General features: G+C 37.9%; 1 protein-coding gene across 3 annotated transcripts in view; it reads left to right on the top strand.

The window, feature by feature from the left end:
• Nucleotides 1-14,947, top strand: part of LOC121876180 — an 85,987-nt gene extending 71,040 nt beyond the window's left edge. For all 3 annotated transcript variants that reach the window (XM_042381138.1, XM_042381140.1, XM_042381141.1), the window contains exons 6-8: nt 1,561-5,435; nt 13,564-13,675; nt 14,272-14,947. In XM_042381138.1, coding sequence (XP_042237072.1) covers nt 1,561-5,435; nt 13,564-13,675; nt 14,272-14,679 — 4,395 coding nt within the window. In that variant the 3' untranslated portion in view covers nt 14,680-14,947. The remainder of the gene's footprint in view (nt 1-1,560; nt 5,436-13,563; nt 13,676-14,271) is intronic.
• Nucleotides 14,948-26,229: the final 11,282 nt, after the last annotated feature.

Raw genomic sequence — 26,229 nt, 5'->3', positions numbered from 1 at the left:
TTACTCTGAGTAAATATCCTATTTTTTGTTCAAAATATATGACATTTGTATTCAAAATATTCCTGGACTTACAAGGAATCCAGCACTGTCAATTATATTATCCTAACTTTAGTTTGAGGTATTATTTATTACTAAAAAGGTAAATATTCTGGTTTTCCCACACATCTGGTAGGGACGATTGGTGGGAGGTGGGGGAGAGGGAGGGACCGACCGACCATATGTTACTGTGTGAAGAATATTTTTTTTTTTTATTAACTGAAGATATTTGTGTTAGCTCACAAAATTCATACAAATTACCCGGTCAGAATATAATTTACATTGCTGGAATTCTTACAATTTGATGATCATTTTGAATATAAACATCATAGATTTTGCATTAGACATACAAATTTTAGATATAATGTTTATTCTGAGTAAATATGTTATCTTTTGTGCAAAATATATGACGTTTATATTCAAAATATTCCTGGTCTTACAAGGAATCCAGCAATGTCAATTATATTATCCTAACTTTAATCTGAGGTATTATTTAATACTAAATGTTAAAATTTAGTTTTTTCACCCAACATCTCTTGAAGGGAGGATTGGTGGGGGGTGGGGGGGAGGGTTGGGACGGGACCGTGCGGTTGGAAGAGGGTGGGAGGCAAGGTGGGGTTCTTTCATTGACAGATAGTGTCGTGAAGAATATTTTTTTTTTATTAACTGAAGATATTTGTTTTAGCTCATAAAATTCATACAAATTACCCGGCCCGAATATAATTTAAATTGCTGGAATTCTTACAATTTGATGATCATTTTGAATATAAACATCATATATTTTGCATTAGACATACAAATTTTAGATATAATGTTTACTCTGAGAAATATGTTATCTTTTGTGCAAAATATATGACATTTATATTCAAAATATTCCTGGTCTTACAAGGAATCCAGCAATGTCAATTATATTATCCTAACTTTAGTTTGAGGTATTATTTATTAAAATTTAATGGTTTCCCCCCAAAATTTCTCAGAGAGGGAAGAGCCAGGGAGTGTAGTGTGAGAAGACGGGGAGGGAGTGGAGTCCATTATTTGAATGGACATTAACTTGGCGACTGTATTTCTCTATTTCTCTTAAGTATTAATTGTGTGCATGTACCATCATAAAATTAAGATGTTATTTTTACTAGAACATAGGTTTTGTGTCGGAAAAAGTAGAGTTTGGGGGTCTGGCCAGTCTCTATTGGAATTAATCCCATATGTTCTGTTGTTCACTTAACGCGGTTTTCACTTAACACGGTACCCTGTGGGTTTAATTGACCGCGTTAAGCGGGGTACTACTGTATTGTACTCACTTTACATCCTCACCTAAGTGCTTGACCTTTTATCTTATCTCTCACTTCCCTGATAACAGTATACTTCCTGCTTTCCTGTAGACTGATTACTGTAGTGTTTTGTTGGGCAGTGTAAGATATCTATCTCGTATTTTTTGGTACAGTTACTGTACTTGCTAAAAGTCTCATTAGTTAAAATCTAAGAATTTATCATAACCAAGTGTATATTTATTTTATTTTATTGCAGACTGCCTCTCTATTTCGAAGTTCTTGTGTGCATCTGATGACTCTGGAATCAAGTGTTATGCAGCTGGATTATAGTGATGGTTACCTTCTGGTGTCAACTCTCGCCCGTTCTTACATTTGCAACACAAGCCTCGAGACTTTCACACAGATTGGGACAAAGTTAAGACAGGGTGAATATGGTGGATGCTTCTGTCGGGTGAACCCAGACAGTAGCTTCAGTCAAGCCACCCAGTATACAAGAAATACTCAGAAAGAACTAGATGAAAGCTTAGAGGATCGCCAAAGTGTGGATCAGGCATTATCTAGCTCAGGAAAATTTGGATTATCAGATTGTTATGAGGCTGTAGAGGAGGATCAAGCCTATCAAAACATTAAACCTGACAGAGAAAATGCAAGTGGTGTATTGTCAACTGGAGTAGCAGCTAGGATATTTTGTGCTCGTCCAGGTACAAGAATATGGGAGGCAGATCATTCAGGAAAAGTCCTCGTTACTCATCAACTCAAAAGGGCTCTTATGGTGCCTCCAGCTGATGTGCTTCTCACAGATGGATCATTTTCTGAACAAGAATTGCTGGATGAGATTGATGAGTCACCAGGTAGTAATTTATTGGAGTCTCAGCCTCAGTATGTGGATCAGAAAGATGGAGATCCCATTGAGAATCAAATTTTTAAAAGAGAATATTCTGAGGCTGCACCAAATTTTAGTAGGGCAGCACCAGTTGCATTACATCCACCAGTCAGTGTAGCATTTACCAAAATGCTCAGCTTTTACAGCAATTATCTCCTTGCTATCTCGACATATGGTTTGTATATTATAGACCCAACAAACTCTAAGGTACTTTTATGGATTAGTGTTTCTGACAGTGTCACTGATGTCAAGGTTTCAGGGAACACACTGATCTATAAAACTGGGAGTGGGTGCATACAGAACTTTATGGTAACTACAGTAGATATTGCAATTTTGGTTTTGCACACACGTAACTTGCCAGTCGAATGTGCTCGACTGTGCTTACAAAATCCAGAAGTTTTCTGCAAGTCTGAATTACTGTCTCGTCTAGAAACAAAAATTTTGACAGATCTCTCTAATCAAATAATGAGTCTAGACATAAAAATGAGACTACAGAGTTTAAAAGCTCTCACTTGTTTAGACAAAGAAAAAGATAAACATAGCAACACTTTACCTTCAAAGTCTGGTGTTACTTATGTCAAGAATGACAGTTTTAAAGATGAAGAAATTAAAGATGGTCTCAGTACTTTTTTCAAATTTAGTCATCAAATGTTTCTACCAATGTCAGTGACAAGGTGGTACAGTGAACCTTATCTGCATCAAGCACAGGAGGAAAGATCTGCTGCTCTTCGTGGCACAGTTTCAGTTGAAAATAGTCCACTGCATCGTGCACAGGTGGATAAAGATCTTGGAAGTACTTCAACATACCTGCAGGAAGTACAGAGTCACATATCTTTGAATCACTTTTCTAGTGAGGACACATTGCGGTCTAGGTCATCTAATAAGTCCCTCAATGGATGCAGTACTGCCTCACACTCATCAGAGAGAAAGAGCAGCAGTCCAGATCCTGATCTTGATAGGAAGTTCAATACTGGTAGTCCTACTCCTTCCTCAGGAAGATGTTCTCAACAGTCTGACCCAAAATCGTCTCATAAGAGCTTTGAGAGTTCTTTAGAAATGTATGAAGATCCTTTATTCTCTTCTGATAATAGCTCACCTGACCTGGAGATGGCAACAAGAATTTTCTTGGATAGTAATCAGTCATCAGTTAATCCATGTGATTCCCATAATTTTTATAACCTTGCTTATGCTCCAATTCATCCTGGCTCAGAAGCTGCTACTCTCTTACAGGATCTCATGGAGAATGTTGCCACTAATATGGTTGGAACTATAACATCAGGGACTAAGAATTTGACAGAAAGACTAAGAAGTGTGACACCACTAATATCATCAGGAGATGTGCCATCCAGGAAATCAACAGATGGTTCATTTTCTATGTTAGATATGCTTGGAAGCAACTCAAACACAGATCAGGAAGATCAATTACAAAGCAGCGCATCTGGAGACAATGATCAAACAGATGGTTTTGATACAAACATTGTGATTAAAACAAAACCAAAGAAGAGACAGTCTCGTAATAATTCTGGGACTGTGCCATCTGCTAATAGGTCAAATGCTGTTCAACTGACGGATGAAGTGATACGACCTAGCATAGAACTTCCAGGAGTTGTCCGAAACTTGCATGAATTGGTGACATCAACTGTACAGCAGATAATAAATACAGATGACAGAACAGAAGCTTATGACCTCTTAACTCATTGGTTAGAAGTATATTTTAGTACTGTTCAGCAGATTCAAGTAAATAAACGTCTCTCCCCACAAGCCAGTGAAGATATACCTGGTGATGGACCTGTGTCTTTATCTTCAGTTGATTCTTCGCATTCACATGGGAGTGGAGGGACTTCATGTGATTCTCTTCACTGGGACAGTAATGATATTGGCTTTGAGCCATCTGCAATGAGTGCTGACATCCTTGAACAGATCACCGAGTTATTTCTCCAGTGTTTACAGGCAGGAGTAAGCATCAGTAGTATTTACAATACTAAAATAGCTTCTGGCATGCATAAGCCAGACATTCTACAACACCCATTGACACCTGAAGGAATTAAGAAAGTAGACTTTTTGTATGCCTATCTAATATCAAATGATTGTGGTTTGCTTCATTACTCAAACCTTCTCAGTGCCTTAGAAACTCTGGGCCAACATTATTACATTTTGACTTGGACAGCACTTCTTGAAAAGATAACAAGAGATAATGATAAATTTAGTAACCATCTTTTGCCTGACATTATTCCTGATTTGGATTTCACTCGATCTCAGCGGGTGTCATTTCTCCACACACTTGCTTCTTCTGGAAATATGAAGAATTTCATCACTGCTGCAGCTCAGATTGAAAACCCTACTGTGATAGTTGATGTGATATTTATATTAAATCATATAGCAACTCAATCATTAGAAATAGGATGTACAACCAGTATATCACAGTCACAAAAGCACCTTTTACAGTACTTGACTGAACTTTCTCGTCATAGAAATTTGACGAAATTATACTTGAATTATTGGAGTTTATGTCCAGAGCTTCAGTATGACATTCTAAGTGCCTTATTAAGTGCTGCTAACCCTAGCATATATTCATGCAGTTGTGGGATGCCTTTACCACGTTACAGACCTGTGGCACTAGAGACTCTTGCAGATACCCTGCTGACCTATGACATATTGGATGCTAAGAATGTGTCTGAGCTATGTCAAAGCTTAGGATACTGGAAGGGATATTGTACCATTAGTGTAGCATACAACCTGCAGTCTCTTAGTCAGTGTTTTCCATACATTGTTCAAAACTGTAATATACATCTCCTTGATGATATCATGGAGGTATTACCTCTGGAGGAATTTGTAACAGTGTTTGATACACTAGCGGATATGACAAGTGAAGATTCATCTGTCATGAAGTGTTATAAATGTCAGAATAAAATAAATTTTTCAGGAAAAGAGACAGATAGTAATAATAAAACCCAAACCAAATTTGAATATGAATTTCAAGTAAATGGTGAGCCTCATATTTGGGATTTAAATCCAGAAAATTTGGATAATCAAGTTGAAGCAATGTTTAGCTCAGGCAAAGATATTAATGGACATGTTGAAGAGCAAATGAATAATTGTGAAATATCACCTGAAGCCCGTGTCTCAAACATAGGACAGTTGTGGGAAACTGTCTTGGTGCACATCCTTCGAAGAATTGGATCAGTAGAAACCTTAAAGCTGTTAACCAAAGTGGAAGATAGGATTCCACCTGGAATATTATCAAAGAGGTAACTTTTTGGTTTGTTTTAGTTACATTTTTTGAAATGTTATAATTTATTTTTTATAAAGTACATGTGAAAAATTCATTAGTAATATATAGTTCTCTTCCTGTTTTTTTATTAACATTAGGTGTAGTGGGATAGGTACACTATGATTATCAGCACAATGTGTTGTAGGATATGTACTGTACAGTGGGGTCTCATTTTGTGTGGATATATTGTACTGGTACAGTCAGAAACCATAATTACTGGCCCACTCAGGTCGAGCGGTAGGTGAGACCAGGGGTCCTTACTGGACGGCTGCTCACAGTGTCAACACATACACGAACACACAGAGCATCATATACCCTTGAATACTCATCACCAGTCGTTCAGGTCATACCTCCCCTTTACTTTGAATATAATGTTACTTTTACTGCTGCCACAAATGTGAAGTAAATCTATTATATGTTATGTCCCACACTACATAATCTTGTCATAGTACAGCAGCAGACCAAGTCTCATGCTTTGTGTTAACATACACAGTTCTCTGATACACTGAACACATCGTTGGGCTGTCAGTACAACTCCTGCTGGCTGTGAAGGTCATCACCTCGTTAGGCTGCCTTCTATAAATATTAAACTATGAAACATCAAACATCACACCTCTAAGCAGCGGTAAATAATGTTAATACCACAAAGTGAAGAATCTGGCAAGAGTTACTGAGGACAGTATACCTGTATACTTCATACAAGTTGTGGTTGCTGTCACTGTCACTGGCTCGGGCTGGCTGTGGTGGGTTGCGGGCGAAGAACTCGGTAATGCTTTTTTGATGGCTAGCGTTGATGTCTTGATACACCTTGATGTTCGGCTCCATAGCCTGCACCAGCCGGGTATGAAAGACTTCATAGCGGTCATCGTCATGGTCGTTGGAAAGGAAGAAGTTCAGTTTCTCTGCACACTCAATGGCACCCTTAACATTACTATGCATTAACTTGTGTTCATCTGGGGTTGACGCACCACCTGCCTCTTCACTGACATGATCATCTTCCAACATCTCGTCGGCAGTCATTTCAGGTTCTCTGATCACCTCCAGGATGTCTTCGTTGGTGGTCTCGGAGAAGCCTTCAGCTGTAATACTGTGCGCAGCTTCTCTTGCAAGGTCCAATGCCACTGTAACAGACTGAACCTCACCAGTCACAGGTTGACTCCGCCTCTTACCTGGGATACCATGCAACACATGCCTCCATGCGTGACGAATCGTTGCTACAGACAGCTGATCCCATGCCTCCACCAAGAAGTCCACAGCTTGTTTGACGTTAAATTTTTTCCAAAACTGTTTGACGAGAACTTCTTGATTCACCACCTCTTGTTCCTTGTCCTCTTCCTCGTCGCTTTTGCTCTCGCTATCAGTGTCACCCAGCTTACGCAACTCATCCTTGGTGTTGGTACAGTCGTTCAGGAGCTTAAACTTCTTTGCAGAGTATGCAGCTTTCACATTGCATATCAACTCCTGGTTCATGGGATGGATTAATGTCGTAGTGTTGGGAGGAAGGAAGACCACTTTTACGTTGGGGTGACGATCCATAAGTAGTGGCGAGTGTCCTGGTGCGTGGTCAAGGAGCAACAGAATGTTGAATGGAACATGCTGTTGCTCGCAGAATTTCTTCACGTCGGGAACGAAACAGTCATCAAACCAGGAGAGTGACATAGCAAAGAACATCCACGCCTTACGTGAGGTCAGCCAATGGACATTAATCTTGCTCATGTCCACGTTCTTGTAGGCGTGCGGGCTGTGTGGATCACCGATAACTTGAGTTTACAGGTACCGGAGGCATTGGTGGTAAAGAGGACGGTGATGCGCTCCTTCTGCAACTTCCGGCCCCGAATCTTGCTGGTAGACTGGACAACGAAGGTCTTGGTAGGCAGCATTTTCCAAAATAGACCGGATTCGTCCATGTTGAACACCTGGTCGTCCGTGTACTGTCCTTCCATAACCTCACGTAAGGACGGAGGAAAATCTCTAGCTGCCACACGGCCAGCGCTCGCTTCTTCACCACCAATGTTGATGTTGGAGATCTTGTTCCTCTTCTTAAACGGATCGCGTGTCCACCGCCATGTTGCGTTGCGCCTGACGAGTCAAGTAACTCACCAGCAAATTTTCAACCTTTAGCAGCACCTTGTTCTGGCAATACTTGATCATTGAAGCACCTGCAGACTTTGTGATTCTCATGTGTTCTTTGTTCTTGGCTGCATCCTTCTTAATAGTACGAATCGTAGATTCGTTGACTCCATGCTGGCGCGCGAAATCAGCTTGACGTGTTCCTTTCTCCAACCCTTGAATGATCTTGTATTTCACTTCGTAGCTTAGGGAACGTCGTATCTTCTTTGGCTTAGGGTGGCTGGGTCCAGGTAATGCAAGGTTTCTCTCTGGGGGCGGTGGTCCGGCGGAAGCCATTTTACAGAACAATGGATACTGGTTTACACGGTGTGGCCTGGAGGGATGCAACTGACGCGGTCAAGCGTCGTCTTTCCTCCCTCCCGCGGTTGGACACGTCATATTACTTTAAACCAATCACAGCTAGCAGCGAAGGGAGGTAAGGATGCATGGCCCAATCACAGTCCGATACGTCATATGATAGGGACATCCACTGCGTAACCTACCCGTGCGGCTTGCCCAAGCAGGAGAAGGCGGGAGGGTCGAATCTAAAAATAGCATCGCGCCAGACACTCTACGCGTATATGGGTAGATGCATCGCGTAAAGTGAAAGAGAAATACAGTCTCCAGGTTAATGTCCATTCAAATAATGGACTCAACTCCCCCCCCCCCCCCAACCTCTTCCCACGCTCGCTAGCTCCTCCCTCTCTGAGAAATGTTTGGGTGAAAACACTAGATTTTAAGGCATAGTAATAAATAATACCTCAGACTAAAGTTAGGATAATATAATTGACATTGCTGGATTCCTTGCAAGACCAGGAATATTTTGAATATAAACGTCATATATTTTGCACAAAAGATAAAACGTTGGTTCTTTGTAATCAAAATTCTTACATTAGATCTAAAATTTGTATGTCTAATGCAAATTCCATGATGTTTATATTTAAAATAATCACAATCTTATAAGAATTCCAGCAATGTAAATTATATTCTGTCCAGGTAATTTGTATGAATTTTATGAGGTAAAACAAATATCTTCAGTAAATAAACAAATTATACTTGACCCAGACACTTTCTGTCAATCAAAATACCCCACCTCCCCTCTTCCCCTCTTCCCACGCTCGCTGGGTCCCTCCCTCCCTCCCTACCCCCCACCTTCCCTTCCTACCAGAGAAATGTTTGGGTGAAAACAGTATATTTACATTTTTAGTAATAAATAATACCTCTCACTAAAGTTAGGATAATATAATTGACATTGCTGGATTCCTTGCAAGACCAGGAATATTTTGAATATAAACGTCATATATTTTGCACAAAACATAAAATGTTGGCTCTTTGTAATCAAAATTCTTACATTAGATCTAAAATTTGTATGTCTAATGCAAATTTCATGATGTTTATATTTAAAATAATCACAATCTTATAAAAATTCCAGCAATGGAAATTATATTCTGGCCAGGTAATTTGTATGAATTTTATGAGATAAGACAAATATCTTCAGTAAATTAAAAAATTCTACTTCACCCGCGTAAATGAGTAAATTCACCGCGTAAATCGGGCATCCCGGTTCTGGCAAGGTACCGCGTAAATGACAAAACACGTAAACGAAACCCGCGTAAACCGAGGTACATTTGTTGAACTATCGCCTCGCCTGTTCAACCTGTGTCTGGCCTCGGGGCCATTGCAGTCAGCCGCCGACCAGAAACACCACCCTAGGCTCACCTCCTACTCAACCTAGTGGGTCAGAGATTATGGTTTCTGACTGTACATGTCCTTGCATCAGAATTCCACGCAAGCGATGCCATTTAACACATGTTAAAATCACTATATCGTACTGCAATTGCCAGACCTTTATTCCATATTCTCTAGAATGACTTTGGGTAACCTACTTAACCTTCCAAAAATTACTTGTACACTTACTGTCACAGTAACTCCAACTACATTATTAAATAAATAATTTAAGAAAGCCCAGGAAGTTTTTATGTGATACTCCATTGAATAGTGGAGGTGTGGGAAGCTCTGGGAGATGATGGGCGTCCGAGGCAGAGGGTGAAGGCTAATTTGATTCAAAGCCATCAAAATCAACTGCAAACATTTGTAAAGTGACTTCAGCTTCATCACCAATCTCCAGAGTGGCAGGGTCATTGTCACTGGTTTCTCCTTGATCACCTTCACATTGTTGAGGTGTAAAGTAAGCAGTTATGAGATCTTGGTGACGGTGTTAAATAAACTCCTGGTAACATTGCCTGTAGGGTTCCACCAAACTGTCTAACTGTTCACTGAGTTTGTCACTCTTCTGTAAGCTCTGGGCCACCTTTATCATTGTAAATATAGTGGAAGGCACCAAAACTTTGGATCTACATCCAAGAAAAAATTGTATAAATACTGTACAATTATTTGGAGTTTTACGGTTCTATTACAAGTTATATACAGTGGTCCCTCGGTTAACAAACACAATTCGTTCCAGAGGGTCGTTCGTTAACCAAAAATTTCGTTAACCAAATCCATTGTTTCAATGGGATATTGGGTAATTGATTCCAGCTCACCGAAAAGTACATACAAAGTAAAAAAAAAAAATGCAGTAAAGTACTCCTACTTTGAGGTGTGTATGCAAAAGGTTCCTGGTTGATGATGATGATGGGAATTAGAAGTGGGAGTGGAGGAGAAGGGAGAAGAGAAGGAAGTGGGGATGGAGGAGAAATGACCTTTCACGGGACCCATGCTTGATGCCGTCATTTCACCCATAAAATTTTAAGTTCACTAGGTGTAATTCAAGATTATTTTATTTAAATCAACACTGCACTGCACTATATACTATCAATATGTTAACTAAATTTCAGAATGACCAATAATTTTAATGAAAATGCAAAATATTCAAGACACCAACAAAATAGATGTTCACTCCACTGTCAACAGAGCCCAACTGTTGCCTGTTGGCTGAGTCAAGCGGCTGATAGGTGCACAAAAAACTAGTTCCCTGTACTGCATATATTATCAATATGTTAAATAAATGTTAAGATGACTAATAATTGTATTATGAAAATGCAAAAATATTAAAGAGCACAACTTTCTTGATATTTACTCCACTGGAAACGAATGTAAACATAGAAAAGATTACTGAATTGGCAGACTAGCCCATCAGCTGATCAGCTGATGCTCACAACAAAACGTGATGTTCGTAAGGATTTCGTTAATCAAATTTTTGTTCGTTAACCGAATTGAAGATCCTTATGGGAGGTGTCCTGTACACAACCGACTCTCTCTCTCTTTCTCTCTCTCTCTCTCTCTCTCTCAAAAGTTATTACATATTTTCATTAATTTAATTTTTACATAGAATCACCAAATCACAATTTTTTAATACATAAACCCTTGCGAACTTCAAAATATGGTTCCAGCGCCCACAAACTACAGGTTGGGGACCACTGCTTTAAAACATCTTTGAGTTCTTCAGCTTTGCTGAGAATTTGCATCAGTTGCTGCTGGGTCATGCCTCCACTCGTTGTGCTCTAATACTGCCACACCACCAACACCTCCTTTCGCTTGTCATTTTATTTTGAAGTCAAATTATATACAGTATCGTATTTTGCTCTGTTATTTAAGGCTGTATATCATATTATTTATGATAAAACACCATAAGAGGGTGATCATATAAGAATACATAATAATTGGGCAAGGCCTCATTCCTATTAGCCCTCAGTAGGCCTATATCAAATCTGATTAAACCCCTGTACAGTATCCCCATTTAAGATAATATGAACGGGTTCTGTTCCTGAGGACTTTCGTAAGTCGGATTTGTATGTAATTTGAAACACATGCTATATGCATACCATACCTATACTTACAAAGCAATGTTTGAAATCCCACTACATCACAGCCTAACTCCTTATATAAATCTAAAATCACTTAAGACAAAATAAGAAATAAAATTACAAAATACAGTAAATGAAAGTAAAAATAAGTCCTCAGGTCAATAAAATACTGTGAATTTCAAGTTTAACCCCATTCGTATCGGTGGGCGTTCGTAAGTCGGGGACCGCCTGTACTGTACAATACATTATACATATTTAATAATAAATAGGGTAATACCTCTATATTAAGTGTAGGTCTTTATTGTAGGACATAAAATTGTGTGATTAACTGAAGAGCATAGTGGCAGGTTCAAGATCAGCTGTTGAGCACTTAGCTACTCACAGGTGTGTGTTACCACTCTTTTTCTCTCCATTTTTTTTGTCACCCACACCTTTCTGCTTTCTCGCTCTGTATTTTAAGATGTTATGCAACAATGTTGAAGGGATATACTGCTGTTCATATATATACTTACCTGTACACTAAATTTTGTGGGTAGATATCAGCTCTTCAATAGCGTCTAGCAGTGCAACAAAGACAGTGTTACCGAAGAAGCCAATCGAGGCATCACCTCCTCACCACTTACCACAGTCTCCCTCACCACCAGCACCACCCATCATTTCCACTGCCTGTATTATCCCCACCTAAATCATAATTTCAGTGATGCAGAGTTGGATTAGCTTCAGCCAGAGTCGAACCGTATGATATCCACCGCCTCCCTCCCTCCCACCCACCCACCCACCCACCCACCCACCCACCCACCCACCCACCCACCCACCCACCCACCCACCCCGCTGTCTCACACTCGTTCATCAACCGACTGTCATTCATTAATTAGTAAAGATGCGTTACTGTAATAATCTGTGTTTATTAATACAGTACATGTACCCTTCACATACAATACTGTACAGTATATATCACATAGGTAAAAACTAATGTCATCAGAAATGCATCCATACAGTACCCTGTATATGCAATGGCATAATGACCCCTTAGAGCACTGTTTTGGATAGCGCTCTATTATTCAGGAACATATCTGGGATATTACTGTATACAGTACCTGTATTACTTACGGTACGCAAAATATCCAATAACTAAAATGACTAAAATAGCTAAATTTGTGGCTAAATACAGTAAGTCCTCACTTAACGTCGTCCCGCTTAACGTTGTTTAGGTACTACGTCGCTAGACCTTAGACACCAAAAATTTGTTTAACGTCCCAGTGATCTGATACTACGTCATTTTGTGTCATCACGGATTACTTTCTACAGCGCATCACCCTCTCTCGTCTGGCCGCGCTACGCTCTCTCGGCTTGGCGCAGAGTCTCAGTGACTCACCACCCTCCTCCTCTCCCGCCCTCCTCCGCTCCCACCCTCTTTCTCTGCTCCCACCATACTCCTCCCATCCCGCCATCCGCCTCATCTGCTTCACTACCCACCACACACTCGCTCTACCACATCCGCCCATCGGTGAGTACCAATACAAACTTAGTAGTTGTATATGTATGCACTATTTTCTATAGAAATGGCAATGATTTTCTGTATATATGATGTCTTTCATGGGGCAAAGGGAGGCTCAGGAACGTAACTCCCGTATTTTATCTATTTCTTATGGAAAAATTGATCCGCTTAATGTTATTTCGTATAACGTCTCATTTTTAGGAACGTAACCCCTACATTAAGCGAGGACTTACTGTAAGCAATTAATCACTAAATTAATGCTATACCACTTCCCGCGCAACCCATGGCTTTCAGCGTGAGCTATAACTATGGTCACATTTCAAACAATCACGTAAGCGATAACCACACATGCAAGACCCAAGTAAAATGAGACTCCACTGTACTCTGATTATATCAACACATTATGTCGTCGAACAGGTACACTAAGAGTGTCTATACTGTGTGATAGAACACGTATTCTTAAGTTTATTAACACTGTGTGTAGTAAAGTAGGTTCTCTAAGTACATTGTGGTAAAGCGGGTACATGAAGCTGAAGATTATCATCACTTTTTGTGGTAGATCAGATTCACAAATTTCATAAGGATAATAAATTTAAATGTTATTAACACAACAAAGTACTTTAGTAACTTGTATTTTAGCAAGATTTTCTAAATAGATTTGCAATAATGTTAAACTTACTGAACCATTACAGAGTATACAGTTGGTGCCTTTTGTCTTCACTGGCAGAGAAGAAAGGGCCAGCTGCTCGCTGGTCTCTTTTGAATTCCTTGACTGGCACCAGAAAATTTTTTTACTCATACAAGGTTCGTACAGTAGTTGTTCACTTTTTCTCATTTCTTTTTTAAACTATTCATTCTGCCAGTGTTGTCCTGCTACAAACTCAATGTAAACCATTTCTTTGTTAAAGATAAAAGAAGAAAAAGACAAGTACCTGTACTGTACAAGAAATAAAAAGGAATTAAAGGTCTTGTTAAAAATTTTAAAACAAGTTAAAGTGACTGAACAAATTCAGAAATGGTAAGACTTGTGAGATAGGTCACCTTCCAGTAGAATTTATAAAACAAAAAGGCTTGACAGCTATGAAATGTTTGTCTAGAATATGTAACTCAAATCATTGCCTTAAGCCACTTTACTGGACTAATTAGTGCATTAGACATTCCAAAAGAGCAAAGCAGTATAACAATCTGAAGACTTGTCCCTTCTATGAGCCAGTAAACTAATTATCCAGTTTTTTCTCTTCTCAATGGTTAATAAGCTGACAAGTGGTGGAAATGATAAAATGGAAAAAAATAATTAAAAAATGACATATACTGTAGTATGTATAATGATGTTTGCATTTTCTGTATGCGTAAGTGAAGTATTTCAATACAGAATCTATAATGAAGCTAAATCTCAACAGATAGCTGAAGCTCTTCATAGACGTGATGTTCTGAAAAACACGTCAACTCAGGAAACCAACAGAGCCCCACTGTCAAAAAACATTTTAAAAGATGCTGAAGGAGAAAAACAACAAAATGAACCCAAGGTGGATCAGAATGATGACCCTATTCTCCCAAAACCATCAGTACCTGGTCTCTATCAGTCTCCAAGACTTTTAGGACACCACTGGGGAGTACAGACTCAGATTTTACATGGAATATGCTTTTGCTGCCATCTAAGATTACCTACTCAAGCTCTCGTAACTGAAGGAGGTATTACTGTGTTCCCATGTAGCCATGCCTACCATACAATATGCTTATCTCATAGGGGTCATCATTGTGTCATATGTGCCCAAGAATGTTCTCAAAACTTTTTGAAATTTCAGTGATACCTGTATGTTCTTAAGTTTTTCTGAATGCTAAGAAGATTCCTTGTTAAACTTGTACCAAGTTCCTCCCATAATAAGGTGCCAATTAATCTGTTAATAAGAATTACTAGTTTATCATTCATGTAATATCCAGTCATAGTGTTCCTATGCAGTTTAACATACAGTAGTACCCCGCTTAACGCGGTCAATAAAACCCACAGGGTACCGTGTTAAGTGAAAACCGCGCTAAGTGAACAACAGAACATATGGGATTAATTCCAATAGAAACTGGCCCGATCCCCAAACTCCACTTTTTCACAATACACCTAAACCCCGACTTACGACGGGGTTAGGGACCCAAATCCAGGTCGTAAGTCCGATATGGTCGTAAGTCCGATATAGATAAAAATAAAAAAAATAAAAAAAAAAAAATTTTCAAAAAAAAAAAAATTCAAAATTTTTTTTCAATTTTTTTTAAAAATCTACAATGAAATACAGTACACTAAACGTAAAAAATAATGAGGAATGGATACAGTACAGTAAAAGTAATAAATAATGAGGAATGGATACAGTGTGACTGAGCACTTACCTTAAATGTAGTCAGCTGAATGCACACGGGGCCCCCATAATTTTCTATTTACAGGATACATGGAGACTATATTAATTGGAAGAAGCAGAAGAGGAGACAGGGCTGGGTGGGTCATCAATGTCGCTTCCTTCAGACAGGTTTATGTACTGTGGTAACTTGCTGGTTGAAGGTATTGGATCATCTTGAGGGAGTGAAGAGGCAGCACTGGTGGGGCGTGAGGAGCCAGTACTGGGGGACTTCTTGAAATAGGTGTCCAATTTAGACTGCACAGTTTGCTTTTTCTTTTCATTATAAATTTCTCTGTAGCAAGCAAGTGAATCTTGGATCATTCTGTCAACTTTGGCATAACTGTGTAGACTGTAGCGTTTTTTAAATCTATCAAACCACCCTTGACTTCCTGTAAAGGTTTGATCACATTCATCTCCTGCCTGCTCCTTCAGGCTTTGGAACAGGCTTCTTGCTTTAGCCTGTATGGTTAGAACACTTAAGGGTACACGCTTCTGCATCTGGTCTTCTATCCATATCACCAAAAAATTTTCCATATCGTGGATAGGACCTTGTCTTTTCTTTGTTATTATAGTTCCCTTTATAGGTGTTGTTCCTTTCACTACTTCACGAATACGTTCCTTGTCCTTCAGAATAGTGGATATAGTCGAGTGTGAGAAACCTAGGTCGCGTGAGATCGTTGCTACTGTTTTTCCATTCTCATACTGCATTATTATCTTCAGTTTCATCTCAAAAGTAATTGTCTGTCTCCTTTTCCTTGGAGTACCACCAGCACTCTCACTTTTACGCTTTCCAGTCATTATAAAGTCAATTAATACAATAATAACGAAAGTTCACAGCGCGATCAGTATAGGATACGATAGCCAAACACAAACAAAGCGCTCCACTGAGTGAGTGTACCCACGAGGCGGCCCAAGACACCCCTCCCTCTCGCCCGGGACGGAAACGTTTCGGTATAGAAAATGCGCGCGTCATTTGAAAAAATTTTTGGTCACGGCGGTCGCAGTCGTATGTCCCGTATGGACGTACGGTCAAAGCAGGTCGTAAGTACCAATGGACGTAAGTCCGTATAGTCGTAAGTCGGGGTTTAGGTGTACCTATGTTCTAGTAAAAATAACATCTTAATTTTATGATGGTACATGCACACAATTAATACTTAAGAGAAGTAGAGAAATACAGTCGCCAAGTTAATGTCCATTCAAATAACGGACTGGACTCCCTCCCCCTCTTCTCACACTACACTGCTGGCTCTTCCCTCTCTGAGAAATTTTTGGGGGAAAACCACTAAATTTTAATAAATAATACCTCAAACTAAAGTTAGGATAATACAATTGACATTGCTGGATTCCTTGTAAGACCAGGAATATTTTGAATATAAATGTCATATATTTTGCACAAAAGATAACATATTTACTCGAGTAAACATTATATCTAAAATTTGTATGTCTAATGCAAAATCTATGATGTTTATATTCAAATTGATCACCAAATTGTAAGAATTCCAGCAATGTAAATTATATTCTGGCCGGGTAATTTGTATGAATTTTATGAGCTAAAACAAATATCTTCAGTTAATAAAAAAACAATATTCTTCACGACACTATCTGTCAATCAAAGTACCCCACCTTGCCTCCCCCCTCTTCCAACCGTGCGGTCAGTCCCAACCCTCCCCCCCACCCCCCACCAATCCTCCCTTCAAGAAATTTTGGATGAAAAAACTAAATTTTAACATTTAGTATTAAATAATACCTCAGATTAAAGTTAGGATAATATAATTGACATTGCTGGATTCCTTGTAAGACCAGGAATATTTTGAATATAAATGTCATATATTTTGCACAAAAGATAACTTATTTACTCAGAGTAAACATTACATCTAAAATTTGTATGTCTAATGCAAAATCTATGATGTTTATATTCAAAATGATCATCAAATTATAAGAATTCCAGCAATGTAAATTATATTCTGACCAGGTAATTTGTATGAATTTTATGAGCTAAAACAAATATCTTCAGTTAATAAAAAAAAAAAAATATTCTTCACACAGTAACAGATGGTCGGTCGGTCCCTCCCTCCCCCCACCCCCCACCAACCGTCCCTACCAGATGTGTGGGAAAACCAGAATATTTACCTTTTTAGTAATAAATAATACCTCAAACTAAAGTTAGGATAATATAATTGACATTGCTGGATTCCTTGTAAGCCCAGGAATATTTTGAATACAAATGTCATATATTTTGCACAAAAAATAACATACTCGGAGTAAACATTGCATCTAAAATTTGTATGTCTAATGCAAAATCTATGATGTTTATATTCAAAATGATCATCATATTGTAAGAATTCCAGCAATGTAAATTTTATTCTGGCCGGGTAATTTGTATGAATTTTATGAGCTAAAACAGGCAGTCAGGCAGGGTGGCGGGTGGGGGGTGGGGCGAATCTAAAAATAGCTCTCGAGCCGGACACTCACCGCGTATACGTGGAAAAAACCCGCGTTAAGTGAAAGTTCGGCTCTGGCGAGGCACCGCGTATACGGTAAAACGCGCTAAGCGAAACCGCGTTAAGCGGGGTAATACTGTACTTTTCTCTCTTATTTAAATCACTTCTTTTTTTCAATAGGTCCTTTTTTTATGTGAAATTAAGTATCAAATGATTTAAGTATTTTATGGCTTATAAGACGCATGGCCATATAAGATGCCCCCCCCCCTACTATTTTAGCAAGGAATATTTAGGAAAAACTTGTTTGTGTGTATTTTCCTCCTGTAGCCATAGTTTTCTTAAAATAATATACAGTAAACCCTTGCTATTCACGAGAGATAGGGAATGGCGCGAATAGGCAAAACCGCAAATAGAAACTTATACTACCTTAGTGCACTACAGTATACCTATACCCTTCACACACACACACACACACACACACATCAGATATTTGTAGATTTAAAAATAGATGTTGCAGGTATGGCATTAATAGATTGTAATGCTTATAAGAGTTCAGAAATCGTTACTGCTTAGCTACCTCTGAAAAGTTGGGCGTTTGCTGTACGGACGTTAGTCATCTCATGTTTTTATCATCAGTACAGTAGTTATAACAGTTTTTTTTTTAAATCTGGATTTGGGTTAGGTAGAATTTAGCCTACTGGAGACAGCAGCAACTGGGGGATTCATTAGCTTCCGGGAGACCTCAACTTCACATATAGGACGCAGGCCGATTTTTTTAGCCATTTTTCAGACAAAACAGTGCGCCTTATATGCCATAAAATATGATAATAATAAGAGGAATTTCCTCCTCTTAAGACCATGGACATGTTTTTTACTCCAACATTTATTGATAGTACTCTATAGCTACATTACTTCTCCATTAAATTCTAGTGCAAGAGCCATTAATAAGGTTTTCCCTTGGCTGTTACCATATAGTACAGTACAGGTATTGTGGCTTATAAGTCAACTTTTGAAATTCAAATTTTTTGTTCAAAACTTGGGGTTGTCTTATACAACAGGTATAAAATGTCAACCTCTAATTATGCTCCACCACTAGCATCAGATTTTTACTTTACCTTACTGGCAGGTCTCAGTCACTTAACCCTTAAAGATCTGATAAATCTTGGGGAGTCTCCCTCCAAAAACTGAATACAGTAGTACCCCGATTTACGCGGTCAATTGAACCCACAGGGTACCGCGGAAAGTGAAATCCGCGTAAATGGAACAACAGAACATATGGGATTAATTCCAATAGAGACTGGCCCGACCCCCAAACTCCACTTTTTCCGACACAATACCTATGTTGTAGTAAAAATAACATCTAAATTTTATGATGGTATGCTCACACAATTAATATTTAAGAGAAATACAGGCGCCAGGTTAATGTCCATTCAAATAATAGACTCAAATCCCCCCCCCCCGCCCCCCTTCCCAGCTCACTGGCCCCTACCTCTCTGAGAAATGATTGGGTGAAACACTAGATTTTAACGTTTAGTAATAAATAATACCTCAGACTAAAGTTAGGATAATATAATTGACATTTCTGGATTCCTTTCAGGTCAGGGAATATTTTGAATGTAGATTTCATATATTTTGCACAAAAGATAAAATACTTGCTTTGTGTAAACCAAATTATTACATTAGATCTAAAATTTGTTTGTCTAATGCAAAATCCATGATGTTTATATTCAAAATGATCATCATATTGTAAAAATTCTAGCAATGAAAATTATATTCTGGTCCAGTAATTTGTATGAATTTTATGAGCTAAAACAAATATCTTCAGTTTATAAAAAAAAAATATTCATCACGACACTATCTGTCAATCAAAGTACCCCAACTTGCCTCCCCCCCCTCTTCCAACCGCGCCAGATGGTCGGTCGGTCCCAACCCTCCCACCACTCCCCACCTTCCCTCCCTACCAGAGAAATGTTGGGTGAAAAAACTAATTTTAACTTTTAGTAACAAATAATACCTCAGACTAAAGTTAGGATAATATAATTGACATTGCTGGATTCCTTGCAAGACCAGGAACATTTTGAATATAAATGTCATATATTTTGCACAAAAGATAACATATTTACTCAGAGTAAACATTAGATCTAAAATTTGTATGTCTAATGCAAAATCTATGATGTTTATATTCAAAATGATCATCAAATTGTAAGAATTCCAGCAATGTAAATTATATTCTGGCCGGGTAATTTGTATGAATTTTATGAGCTAAAACAAATATCTTCAGTTAATAAAAAAAAAAAATATTCTTCACACCGTGCCAGATGGTCGGTCGGTCCCTCCCTACCAGATAAATGTGTGGGAAAACCAGAATATTTACCTTTTTAGTAATAAATAATACCTCAGACTAAAGTTAGGGTAATATAATTGACATTGCTGGATTCCTTGTAAGACCAGGAACATTTTGAATATAAATGTCATATATTTTGCACAAAAGATAACATATTTACTCAGAGTAAACATTAGATCTAAAATTTGTATGTCTAATGCAAAATCTATGATGTTTATATTCAAAATGATCATCAAATTGTAAGAATTCCAGCAATGTAAATTATATTCTGGCCGGGTAATGTGTATGAATTTTATGAGCTAATTAAAAAAAAAAATAATACTTCACGTGTATATGAGTAGATGAACCGCGGAAGGTGAAAGTTCGGTTCTGGCGAGGCACCGCGTATATGAGAAATCGCGTAAAGTGAAACCGCGTAAAGCGGGGTAATACTGTAGTCGGCTAAATAATTAAATTCATTGTCTTATGAAATGTTAGACATACATGTTAGTCAATTGGAAATAACATAATTATTACTGTATTCACCACCTTTGGTTATTGGCAAGTTAGAGAAGTCTGCGAGACATCATACCTCTGCACCCCTCTAGTAGTTATTGCCCATCTGGGATTGCACTACCAACTCACTCCATGTTCTTACAACTTCACAACACCTTCACATGTTTCTTTAATATTATGCTATATACAGTACATTCACCACTATGGCTTGGAATGACAGGGCTTGGGAGCTGGAGTTGTAAGTGGGTAATCCAGAGAGGTAGATGCACGACCTTCTTCCATTTTTTAAGTTTAACAAATTTATTGACAAAGCTTGTAGTACAGTTTGCCTATTCTGAGTAATTCAGTCAGGTCTTGACACTGAGGGTGGTATCACTTCTCACTGCCATGCAGGACAGAGGTTCATACACAAAGAAATACATCATATTCATTAACAGCTATAAATGTATAGAGGTCAGATTCATATGGGTAATGTCACTGTTCACTGCCATGCAGGACAGAGGTTCATACACAAAGAGATGCATCATATTCATTGACAGTACATATACATATATGTACACACACACATACACATATACATACATATACAGTCAACCCTCACTTTACGCGGTCCCACATTCCGCGTTTCCAGTTTACACGGTGCCCTGCCAGAACCCAGGATGCTCACATTCCGCGGTGGTGTACCCCTTTACACGGGTGAAGTATAATTTTTTTATTTAGCTCATGAAATTCATACAAATTATCCGGCCAGAATATAATTTACATTTCTGGAATTCTTACAATTTGATGATCATTTTGAATATAAACATCATAGATTTTGCATTAGACATTCAAATTTTAGATATAATGTTTACTCTGAGTGAATATGTTATCTTTTGTGCAAAATATATGACATTTATATTCAAAATATTCCTGGTCTTACAAGGAATCCAGCAATGTCAATTATATTATCCTAACTTTAATCTGAGGTAATATTTAATACTAAATGTTAAAATCTAGTTTTTTCACCCACCCTTTCTCTTGAAGGGAGGGTTGGGACGGACTGACCATCTGGCTCTGTTGGAAGAGGGGGGAAGGCAAGGTGGGGTACTTTGATTGACAGATAGTGTCTGAAGAATATTTTTTTTTTTTATTAACTGAAGATATTTGTTTTAGCTCATAAAATTCATACAAATTACCCAGCCAGAATATAATTTACATTGCTGGAATTCTTACAATTTGATGATCATTTTGAATATAAACATCATAGATTTTGCATTAGACATACAAATTTTAGATCTAATGTTTACTCTGAGTAAATATGTTATCTTTTGTGAAAAATATATGACATTTATATTCAAAATATTCCTGGTCTTACAAGGAATCCAGCAATGTCAATTATATTATCCTAACTTTAGTTTGAGGAATTATTTATTACTATACCTGGTTTTCCCCCAAAATTTCACAGAGGGAATAGTGTACTGTGAGAAGAGGGGGAGGGAGTGGAGTCCATTATTTGAATGGACATTAACTTGGCGACTGTATTCCTCTATTTCTCTTAAGTATTAATAGTGTGCATGTACCATCATAAAATTAAGATGTTATTTTTACTAGAACATAGGTATTGTGTCGGAAAAAGTGGAGTTTGGGGGTCAGCTGGTCTCTATTTCATTTAATCCCATATGTTATGTTATTCACTTTACGCGTTTCTCACTTTCCGCGGTACCCTGTGGGTTACATTAACTGCGTAAAGTGAGGGTTGACTGTACATATATACCTACACATACAGTATACATGTACATATATATACACCTATGCACACATACATACATACATATACGTCGGTCAGATTCATGTGGGTAATGTCACTCTTCACTGCCATACAGGACAGAGGTTCATACACAAAGAATGCATCATATTCATTGACACTATAAATAGGTCAGATTCATGTGGGTAATGTCACTCTTCACTGCCATGCAGGACAGAGGTTCGCACACAAAGAAGGAAATACATTATATTCATTAGCAGTATATATAGGTCAGTGGATCACATACATTGGAGTCATATTCTAATTGAAGACTAATCAGTGTAGGCTAGCAAATTTGGGATAAACAGCAAGAATGTCCTCAAGCACACCTGATTCAATGAAGTAATTACATAGTTCAAGATACAATAAGTCAGGTGGCCTGAAGTCTTTGACAGTGTCACATTCAATAATATAGTGTTCAAGTGTATGCTTTAAAGGTTTATCACAAAATTTACATGCTGAGTGTTCCGGTATGGGTACAGCTTTACTAACTTGCCAAATGTGTCTGTATCCTAGCCTAATTCTGGTCACGACTACATCACATTGTTTGGTTCTGTTCTTATGCTGGCCATACCGGTACCTCTTGTCATATTTACTAATGCTACAACTGTCAGGTCTCTCTGCATTTCTCACTTCTTCTAGATCAGAGTTCATGATTCTGACTTGAATGTTTTTAATTACAGCATTGGACAGGCCAAGGTCACGGTCAACATTTTCTTTCTTACATGCCTCATTGGCCAGTCTATCAGCACGGTCATGATACCTGATTCCTACATGGGACGGAATCCACACAAATTCGATACGAAAGTTGTTCTCATTGGCAGTTATCACATTCCTTTTAATATCACATACAACTTTAGACATAGAGCCTGATGGGCTGTTCATTGATTTCAAAGCACTTTGAGAGTCACAGAATATCACCCACCTCCATTTTCTTTCAGGTATTCTGTGGCTAAGTAGATTCCAGTTAGTTCAGTTTGTGTTGTGCTGGCCCAGTTGTTCAGCCTTTGTTTGTTTGACACTATCATCTCCTTTTCTTTATATACGTATTACAATTGCACAGCCTGTTCTACCTGTGTTTGTCTGCACAGAACCATCAGTAAAAGCATAACATTCACTTGATTTAATACTCTCTATGTGTCTATTAATAGTTTCTAGTGTGACACATCTCACCCATGGTGACAACTGTTACCGTATATCTCAGCTTATAAGATGGAATTTGAACCTTAAAAATCAGCCCAAAGTTAAGGGGTCATCTTAATCACCAGGTATAAAATTCTTACCTCTTAAATATTGTGGTTTAGCGTGTCAAGAATGGTGATGGAAACATCGTAAACCACTTACAAAGTCCTACCACTAATTATTTTATACTGAAACTTATGTATATCTCGGCTTATAAGACGGAATTTGAACATTAAAAAAATCTGCCCAAAGTTAGGGGGTCGTCTAAACCACCAAGTATAAAATTCTTACCTCTTAAATATTGTGGTTTAGTTTGTCAAGAGTGGTGATGGAAACATCGTAAGCCACTCACAAGGTCTTACCACTAATTATTTTATACCGAAACTTACGTTTGGCAAGCTGGATTCAAATTAAGATTACCGGTATATTAAAATAATAAAAATGTATTATAAACCTGTCTAACATACCGTAAAAGAGAATTATACCCCTGTAATAAACACAGCTATCATCACACCCCTCCCCACGCCCCCCCCATTTGCCAGTGAGGAGACAAGAAAGGGAAAGTGACCGCGAGATTGGGCTATTTTTAGCCGCGGAGGTGGTCAGTAATGCATATCGGTATATTTACTGATAATAATACTTAAAATATATTTTTTTACAAGGAATATTCAGTAAATGACTGCATTAATTCTTGAAACTACTGACAGTTAAATACAGACGCTTAAGTGACGTCACTAGTGTTTACACTACACCAGCTGGTAACATTTGATGCCATTACTTGAAGTGAATTGGCCTTATTTAAAGTAACTAACCATAAATAAATACAAAAAGTAAAAAAAAGATCAAAAGTGAGAAATAATATACTGTATGTATGTTGTGCTGTCAAAGTTAGAGGAACAATTCAAACTGCAATTGTGTGTAAATGAGGCAGAAAGTCAGGTCAGCGCTGAACCAGGGACTTGGTCACAATTTTCGTGATGCCATATGGCAGCAGGGTCTACCATTAGACAACACATTATGCTTCCAATATCTTTCCAGGCGGTAGTATCTACCTGTTTGGTAGCTGCCTACTACCTACACAATTTTTAGTAATATTACTTTGATACATGATAAATTAGACAATGAAAATAAACATCAAATTTAATTACCAATTCGCTTCCCATTGGCAGCTGTAAGAAGAGGGGGAGTTGGGCTATTTTTTTCCCGTCTTTGTGTCTGAAGTGGCCAGTAATACCATATATTTACGGTATCTCCTATAAATAATTAATTTAAAATTTATTTTTTACATAGAATATTCAGTAAACGACTTTTAAATAAATAAACAAATAATTCGGTAAATCTATTTCAAGTAAATGGAAAATAAGCAAACAAATGTTATTTACCACCACCCCTTCCCTCTGGCTCAGAGTGAGATGGAGGGGAGATAAAGAAGGCTATTTATAGCCCGCCTTTGTGTCTGAAGTGACCAGTACTCTAATGCACCATAAATAATTCATTTAACATTTATTTTTTGTACATATATTTTGTTGTATATACAGTGAGTTCTGCTATAACACGTGTTTTGACAACGCGAATTTGCTCGAACGCGATTTATGAATTGAGGAACGATATTTGTAAAACGCGAACTCGTTTGCTCTAACGCGATTCCACTCGAACGGTTGTTGTGGCTTCAGTTCACGTTCGACATCACATGTTCAATTGAGTTATGTGTTTTGTTTGTGAACAATTGCAGAAATAATGTATGTAATATTTGTGTATACAGTATACCTATATATTATAAGTAAATTGTAAAATTTTACATAAAAGAGAAAATCAAATTACATAGCGTTTTACACCCGCGCTCTCTCTACATCACACACAGTGTTTACAGTTCACGTTCGACATCACATATTCTATTGATTTATGTGTTTTGTTTGTGAAGAATTGCAGAAATAATTTATGTAATATTCATGTATACAGTAAACCACTCACAAGGTCCTACAGTACCACTAATTATTTTATACTGAAACTTACGTTTGGTAAGCTGGATTAAAATGAAGATTACCGGTATATTAAAATAATAAAAATGTATTATAAACCAGTCTAACATACCATAATAAAAACAGCTGCTATTATCATCCCCCCCACCCCCATTTGCCAGTGACAAGAAAGGGAAAGTGATCTTGACTGTGACCGCCTGTGGCTATTTTTAGCCGTCCTTGTGTTCGGAGGTGGTCAGTAATGCATATCTGTATATTTACTGATCATAATACTTATCTCTTATAAATAATTCATTTAAAATTTATTTTTTTGCAAAGAATATTCAGTAAATGACTGCATTAATTCTTGAAACTACCTACAGTGGTAAATTTAGGATATAAATAATGAACAGAAGTCGCGTCATGGATTCGGAGTTTGGTCCTTAACGATCACCATAAATGTAGCCTCCCTTTTTCGCGAAACACGTATATAAATTAAAGAAAATACTTGCATTATATTTAATATATTACAGTATATTATATATAAATAAATAAACAAATAAATTCAAATTCCCTTATCATCCTGTGTCATATACAGAAATACTTGAGTCCCTGAGCGAGTACACAAAAAGAAAACGGAGGACTAAGACATCCTGGAGTGGATAGAGAACGGACATCTCTACTGGGGGACTCAAACGTTTCTCATGTTTTGTGGGCGCTCTAGCATAATATTAATATGTAAATTACAATTTACTTATACAGGTATAT

This window comes from Homarus americanus, unplaced genomic scaffold (genome assembly GCF_018991925.1).
Source record: "Homarus americanus isolate GMGI-L3 unplaced genomic scaffold, GMGI_Hamer_2.0 scaffold34921, whole genome shotgun sequence".
In the NCBI taxonomy this organism is placed as follows: Eukaryota; Metazoa; Arthropoda; class Malacostraca; order Decapoda; family Nephropidae; genus Homarus; species Homarus americanus.
The sequence above is the reverse complement of the archived record's forward strand: the minus strand, read 5'-3'. Positions and strand labels throughout refer to the sequence as shown.